At 52.5% G+C, this 8,440-nt stretch overlaps 1 protein-coding gene across 1 annotated transcript in view; it reads left to right on the top strand.

The window, feature by feature from the left end:
• The window catches only part of LOC106747031 (mucin-5AC), a 58,191-nt gene extending 50,114 nt beyond the window's left edge, over positions 1-8,077 (top strand). Inside the window, exon 3 of the mRNA XM_014624268.1 lies at positions 5,495-8,077. Coding sequence (XP_014479754.1) covers positions 5,495-7,902 — 2,408 coding nt within the window. The 3' untranslated portion in view covers positions 7,903-8,077. The remainder of the gene's footprint in view (positions 1-5,494) is intronic.
• The last annotated feature ends 363 nt before the right edge of the window (positions 8,078-8,440 follow it).

Raw genomic sequence — 8,440 nt, 5'->3', positions numbered from 1 at the left:
CCCCCCCCCAACCCTCGACGACGAGAAACGTAACCCGCGCACGTCCACGGCGCGTCGTGATTAACGAAGGTAGCGATGTTGATCGTTATCCTTGCGTTCTGCGCTTCCTTCGTTATTCCTAGTCGTCATCCCGTGACCGAATCGCGAGGTTCGTTTCACGCGGGATGTTTCACTCGTGACGTTTCACGCGCTGCCGGGAAACACACGATCTCGAGTCTCACCGCCGTATGCGAGCGAAGGTTACGGGAAGAGGACACTTTTAAGTCTAAGGAAAGTTGCGGGAACGATTTAGCCGCAACCTCGCGAAATACGGTTGTCATGGGAATTTCAGAAGCACGCTGAGAGAAAAACGCATGGTGTTTGGAACTCGAACGGCACAGTTGAAGAATTATAATCCAGAAAACCGTAAATGTAACGAATGTTTTGACGACGTTCGCGTTATGTTCATATACGTCTAACATAGTTTTTAACGTCGGTTTTTAACCTCGGGACACGCCTTAAACGACGGTACGATTGAGAATATACAAGATATAAAAGTAAACAGAGTTAACAACCGCCACGTCCTCCTTTCGTGACTCTGAGTTCGGCGGAGAACGGAGCGATTCGAGAGAAAAAAAAGTTCCTTTTCTTTTTTACGTGTGTCAAATATGGTTTGTTTTAATTTCGGTTTGCCGCAATGGATGCGTCGTTTCGAATTTTCAGATTATGATGCCAGATTCGAATTGAGCGACCTCAAAGATCCTTAAAAATCCAAGCAGGGTGAAATCGTAGAAAAATATAAATATCTTTCTCCCAAAATGCGCGTAGTGGCGGTGAAGGGGGTTAATATTGCACTTCCGCTTGTATTCCCTTCCTCACGCTCGAGGGCAATCTTTCCCCCGGAACAGGCGACGGATCGACCTATCCGTCTACCTCGACGAATCGCATACTCGTAGATGAACGTTCGTCCACTTGCATTCGTATTTCTTCAATTAGACCAGTCGAAGGCTCGCTCGAAACGGCGCGCTCTCGCGCTGTACCGTGTTACCGTTATTCCGTCAAAGCCGTGCGGAGATTTTTCTAGCCGTTTCAAAAGTCGCCGCGATGGAACATCCGTCTCGATTACGACGGCGAGATTTCTCTCCGTCGGAGAGCTCTCTGGCTCTCGAGATGTCAGTGGGTACTTCCGTCAGCCGAGCGCGCGTGTACGGCGCGCGCATTATGTAGCGATGCATAGCTGGCTGGCTGCTGCACCCGCGGCCGGGCACCTTTAATGCCCGACGTCTACCGCGTTTACGGCGGCGCGCTCGGCGGGAGATAGAAACGTCGATTGCCTCGATAATGCCGGGAGAAAACGCGTACACTCCCGACCGGCCATTATCGGGACGTTTTCTCGTGAGATATTGGGCGTGCACGCGAACGCGCGCACAAGTGGAATCTCCTTGGGTGTTCACGATCGACCACGTGCACGATGCCGCCCGCTAATGAAGTCCCATTCCCCGAGCACGTCGGAAGTTCCGAAGGCGTGTCATTTCGGAATATTCGTGCATCGTAACTGCTTCGGGGAGCATCCTTCCATCGGTTCACAGGTTGTATACAATCAGCAGTCACGAATATTCACACGGTGGACAATGTTTTATCGGTCCTCGTTGTCCGGAAATTTTTCCGTTATTTTTAACAAGATGAACATGTTAAAAAGTAACGTATTAACAAGGTGTGAATATGTAAATTTAACGTACTTTTCAATACATTCCGGATGTTAAATTAAGATGAAAATTCAAGTGGACTGTTTGTAAGAAACAGTTTTACCGTGTGTATCCGGAGGGAATGGGACTTCGTTAGCGCGCGGCATTGTACGGCTTGAAATCTCACGTTGCAGTGCGCGCGAATAACGTCCGAACGGCGCCAATTACAGTAACGTTGCGCGTTTGGTCGCGAGACCGAGAATTAAACGAAGACCTCGTCATTATTGTTTTACAGCTCTCAACCCAGTTGCGCGAGCGCTGGTCCAGCTTCATCCGGACCTACCTCGGGCAGCCCGGCATATGCAGCGAGAAACCGACAAATCACGTGGCTAATGCGAACGACGTCATTCCGCGTTCCTTATATCAGACCGCGTTAAATGCGCGCGATCGGCCGATTTCTCCCGGCATATGTTTCACGGCAATGCGAATCCGTCGTCCGAACGGGCCTTTTACCGTCTTCGTTCCCACGGAGCGAACCCGAGGTATTGATGCTATTTTGACGCTCCTAAGGATAATTCGCGCCATACTTGGATGGCCTATAAACTAATAAAAACGTTGACAATATCGACACTTGTTAACTTCTCTCTTGAAACTCGAAATCACCGATATGGAAATAATTTAGGACAGTAAATTTGATGTTGTAACAAATAATTGAATATGCCGAGTATTCCTTAAGTACCGCTCGATATTTCAGGAGTTAATTTTTGTGCTCGTTTCAAGAAGATGAATTCATACGAACATATTTGTCCATAAAATTTTTTCATAAAATCGCTCGACATTTCAGGAGTTAATTTTTGTGCTCGTTTCAAGAAGATGAATTCATACGAACATATCTGTCCATAAAATTTGTTCATAAAATGACCTAAAAAATCATACCGCAGAAAAAATTTACAAGAATGAGATGTGATGATTTCGGTGGGCGAATGTATATTCGCCTTCGAGTCAAATTCATTTATTGGGATACGTTTGGTTTAAATGGTCCGCGACTTGTCGACTAAAGTGAAGAGGAGCCCCGTCATGTTGCATGAACGTTTATCTTATTACTGGAAACTCCTTATTAAAGGAATTCCAACTATAAAAGTAGTTTCAATTCATTGCGTAAAAGTTGGGATACACTTCTTATACACTTTTTAGTTCGGAAGTTGATAAAAATAAAACTTATAAGTGGCACGCTAATCTCAAGGAACACGTATAAAAAAATGTCAACTTCAGTTGTCTCGACTCTTGGACGGTCCATCTTTTCCTAATTGCAGAAGCAGTTAAATAATATTAAACTCACTTTGTCTTAACCTCTTTTTAAGTGGAATAACTTAAGTGGAAAAACTTTTGATTCAGACTATGAATTACTTATGCTGTCGAGCTTCTGGTGTCACTTTTAAACGCAATGCAGATCAATTTGCCATTTTTCCATAACTCATCCATTATTTTGAATTTTCAGCCACACATCCTTAAGATATCATGCTGATCAAAGTAGGAATAAATGATATCGTTAGAATTGAACTTACATTTTGCCATTTTAACTCCTCCTTTATCGTAGAGCCAAATATTTAACACGCATGGCCAAACCTCGACTCGGGAAGCCACCACGTGCGTGCGGACGACCGCACATTCGCTTTAAAAATCGCAGGGAAACCTTTTAAAGAAAATCACCCGGTGGGAACGGCGAATGTCTCTCGAGACATTCGGCGTGGGAGACCGCGGGAGCTTCGCGGCCGCCCCCGATTCGTTCCCGGCGTTGTTCTCATAAATCGCCGAATGAAGGTGGGTCACCGAAGGCGCATTCGACGGGAACGTGAATCCTGAGAACGGCAATCCGCGCTCAATAATAACCGATCGTTAAGTGTAGCGCACCGTGACGGAGCGTCTCACTTAAAACGCGCGAGCCGTCCGTCAGCGAGCGCTCGAGCGTGTCAACCGTCCTGGCGCCATACGTCCTTCGGGAAAAGGAGAGAGAGAGAGAGAGAGAAAGAGAGAACACATCCTACCTTCTCTTCGGACTTCGTTAAAGGAGAGACTCGCTTCCTTTGCTCGTTGCGAGGACTGGTCCTCGTCGTTACAGCTCGCTCATCTCGCGCGGGGATGAGATCATGCCCGCCACGTCGCTGTAACCCCGACGAGATACGACGCGACGTGAATTGCAACTTCGTAACAGGATCCTCCTCCGTCTTGTCGTAACGCACAGGGAAGCGGATACGTACGGGGTGGGCTACTTAACGTTATCATCTTGGGTGGCTGCTGCGTTGCCTCGCGCGCGAACGATGGGAATGAACGCGAACGTTGTTCCGCTTTTCCACGACGGCTTCCTCCACGGGGAAATTCCTCCGTGGCGAGCAGGTGAGAGAAAGAGAGAGAGAGAGAGACACGTTGGTTCGAAGACGTTAGTAGCCGAGAGGCAACACGACTCGTTTCTGATTGACAATCAGTGGTATCCCTTCGCTCGACCATGATTAAGATCGAATATAATGTTACGGGTTCGCCTGTGAGATTCTGCGAAACGACGGCTGCGGTACGGCTTTCGTATCTTCACGAGGGACAGGTGACATGCGTTACAGCGTGTAGTCGGCGTCATGTATGCTGTATCATTCATTAGACGAAGAGTTACACGATTTTCATTACACATAACTCATAAGGTTGAAAATCGCGGAAGTAATTCTATATTTGGAAGAAAGAAAGAAGTCGCGTAATTATAAAATTCTGGTCAAATAGCACCTTGGCTATTTCGTAATGGGCGCGGAAATTAAAATATTATAGTGGAAATATTCAGAATAACTATGATCGGAAATGATAACGGGATAATTAAATAATATAGTTAATACAACTGTCTATAAATAACTACGCGGCCACCATTGTCAAAATCATATTTATATTAAAAAAAAACGTCACATCTAAGTGACGATTTTGTCTGAAATGTTAATTATTAATCATTCGGCAGATCCTGTGTTACATATTGTGTTTGAAAAATGTCCTTGCAGGGATTTGAGGCATCTGGATAATGGCTCGAAGTCAACGCAAAAATCAGCAAAAGGTTGAAATCTAGGGAATGACACGGCATACGCGTGACACCGACCGTACAAGAAGAGAAATTTGCTAATCTGACTGGAGACAGTCGAACATCGAACGTTCTCGAGGAATGGGCAATTCCAGATAACGCAGATTGAAAGCACCGTCCGCGAATTTTACGGCCGTTCTCCTCGGGATATCGCGCGAGCCTGTATCGCGTTCTACGGTACAACGGTGTCGAACGGCTCGCGATGTAGTCTAGGTTGACGATGACGTTAAACGAAAGTGCGGCCGCGCGGAGACGCTCGCTGTTACGCGATATCGCGTATTCAGGACAGAGAGAGAGAGAGAGACGTATGAATTTATACGACGACTATCCGCGCTCGCCGATTCTCATCGAGTTTCGACGAGCGACGGCGATGCTCGTTCCTCGGTCTCTCTCGCGTGCACGCAGCGGCGTGCCCATAAATTTACGCAGCCTAGAGAATCGTGAGGTTAGTGATGCCGGTGAAGGATAAATCAATCGGCGTAAGCGCCGGAGGTACGAGCGGGAGAGCGGGCGAGCGCTATAATAAAATTAAGAACAATTAATCACGACGACGGGCCTCATTACTCAAGGTATCTCGGCTTCCCTCGTTTATACCGTATCCGCCGATCCGTCGAATAATTGGCAACTCTCTATCGCCGGCTCCCCGCCGCCGTTGACCCGCGCGTTGAACCCCGCCGGCTTTAATCGGTCACGAGGACCCCTGGAAATTTTCTGTTCGCAGGGCAGAACTTGAGCCGACCGCGGGTCTTCTCGCCCCGGATGGATTACGACGAGTGGACGCCGCTGGGCCGCGGCGACCCGCTCAAGAACAACCCGACCTTCGACTACGTGCCGCCCGTGCTCGACAGGGTGCAGTACTGGCTGGACTCGCACACCACCGAGCCCTCGTCGAAGCGCGACATCCTCGTGCTGGGCGTCACCGCGAAGAAGACCAGTCCGAAGATACCGGAGCAGTTCCTCCAGTTCGTCGACGGGCCGAAGTTCACGCGGGCCGGCCAGGACGCGCCGTACCGGAGCGACTTCACCGGCAGCGGCGGCGCCGAGCCGCCCAAGATCGTGCGCACCACCAGCTTCAGGAACGGCCTGGTCGATTACCGTAACCAGAACCGGCTGCAGGCGTTGCCGGCGAGCTACTACCCCAGCCCGTATTACGGCCAGAAGATGAAGCCCTACACGATGATGATGCCGCCGCCGATGATCCAGAAGGCCGAGACGTCCACCAGCTACAACGTCGGCGTGCCCAAGGACAAGCTGATCGGCTACTCGTCCCAGCCGTTCAGCACGCAGACCGAGGAGGGGCCGCTTCTTCAGGAGGCTCAGTATCACGGAGCGAAGGACTACGTCCAGTACTCCCCGGCGCCCTCGCCGTACCCCACCTCGAAGACGCCGCCGAGCAAGGGGCCCGCTGTCGCCCAGGTCGAGACGATCAAGAGCGTTTATACGCCGACCGCGTCGCAGGGCAGCACGAGGTCGAGATACGAGCCGACCACCGCGCCGTCCGTGTCCTTCGAGAAGTCGAACCTGATCTATCAGTCGACGCAGACCCTGTCCGGCGGATGGCTCGGCAATGAGCCCACCTCGTCGTCCTCCACCGGCTACCCGGACGTCAACCAGGTCACTTGGCAGAACCCGGATTACTCCAAGGACCACTACGAAGTGGACTACCACGCTGCGGCCTCGAGCAATCACGAAGTCGTCGTCGGGCAGAACGCGAACATCGTAGTGGACGGTAACAGTAACGAGAACGAGGAGGTCGTGCTGGGTCAAAAGGAATTCAACACCGAGGCCACGTCCTCGACGACGTCGGAGAGCGTCGGCCAGACCTCCACCGTCTCCTTCTCCTCCTCCTCCTCCAGCACTACGGACTCCTCCGATCAAGGAGAGGAGCAAGAGGAGGTGGACGAGGCCGTGACCGAGGCGCAGAAGATGCACATCGTCCTGGCGAACTCGCCCGCCACCATGGCGAATCTCGAGGCGCACAAGGCGAAGAAGGGCCCGGTCACCGTGGTGATGCCGAGCAACTACGTCGAGAAGTCCAACTCCTCGTCCGAGCCGGCGACGACGCTGCGCAACGCCTTGGGCAACCCCGTCACGTCCGAGATGACGAAGACGACTCATCAACCGGTGAGGAACGCGGTCACGAGCTCACCGGTCCTCGCCGAGACCCACCCGTCCGCCGTCTCCGTGCTCAGCGAGATCATACCACCCTCCCAGCTGCCTCATCAGCCGCCTTCCGCTCCGCTGATGCCTCCCAGGCGCGGACCTCTGCATATATTCGTGCCGCCGCAGGCGGCCTCCCAGTCCAGGCCGAATCACGCCATGATGCACTTCATCGGCAGCATGCGTCCGGGCTTCCAGCCGTCCTCGCCGATGGCCCACATGCACGCGTCGCCTCTGAAAACCATGATGGCGCCCTCGGCAAGCTTGGACCAGGCTCACCAGCGGCCGTTCCCCGTCGCCTTCACCAGCCCGCCGTCGCCGTCGACCTTGAGCATGCAGAGCACCGAGTCGGTCGACCACCGGCCGTCCCGACTGCTCGCGACGATCATCAATTCGATGACCACCTCGACCCCCTTCGCGCCCACCGTCTCGACCGTGGAATACACCTCCACCGTAGACCGTCAGGAGAGCACGAGGCCCAGCCAGACGCCATTGCTGAAGATCCTCAGCACCGAGGACGCCTCGAAGGCCAAGCCGACGCTCGCAACATCGTCCACCGGCCCGCCTCGCACCACCACCGTCCCCAGCCTGACCACCGACCCGATCTTCTCGCACTACAAGCAGCCGGACAAGCCGATCAGCGGGCCGATGTACCACATAATTCAGGGCCACTCGAAGGTGAAGACCTACAAGCCGACGTTGAACAAGCACATTCTGGCGTTCGAGAACAACGAAGTCGCGGGGAGCGCGACCGAGCGGCAGCTGTCCAAGCTGGAGCAGCTGATGTGGCAGAACGCGAAGAACGCCGGCTCGGCCGAGAAGCGCGTGTCCCAGCAGCAGCAACGTCACGACAGCCCGATGAGTCTCGTCGAGGGCTGGGAGGGCTTCACCGTCGAGCCGTCGGGCCCCGCGACGGTGACGGTGGACGAGCGTCGCGCCAACTCGGTCACGAGCGTTGAGATCAATTAAGGATCCGCCGGTTTGCCATGGCAGTTCTTCCAGAAGGACCAAGCCCGGCGGGCGGATCGGTGGTAGCAGGAGGAAGAGGAGACGTCCCCGTCGCGCGGCGGAACGCGGAGGAGCGTTCTCAGTAGAAGGCGAAGACTTCTTAGGGATGAAATCGACTTATTCGTTGCTATCGCGCTGCGGTCCGCGCTGCAGAGGGTCGCTCTGCGGCTGAAAATCANGCAGCGCTTTCTTTTTCCGCTTACAGAAAAACTCCAGATTCAGAGTTTCGACCGAAAAGGAAAACGTTCACCCTCAGACCACTGTGCCGGAAACGTAATAAAAATTCGGCGCAACTTTTCCAACGTGAGAGCTACCTGGGAGACGAGCGCAAACCTTAGCGAACGGCGAACGACGCGCCGAATTTTTATTACGTTTCCGGCACAGTGGTCTGAGGGTGAACGTTTTCCTTTTCGGTCGAAACTCTGAATCTGGAGTTTTTCTGTAAGCGGAAAAAGAAAGCGCTGCCGTTAGCAAGCGATGATACTCACTTGATTCAAGT

This window comes from Dinoponera quadriceps, unplaced genomic scaffold (genome assembly GCF_001313825.1).
Source record: "Dinoponera quadriceps isolate SergipeBrazil2010 unplaced genomic scaffold, ASM131382v1 scaffold2099, whole genome shotgun sequence".
NCBI classification, from domain to species: domain Eukaryota; kingdom Metazoa; phylum Arthropoda; class Insecta; order Hymenoptera; family Formicidae; genus Dinoponera; species Dinoponera quadriceps.
This window is presented reverse-complemented; position numbering and strand designations above follow the sequence as displayed.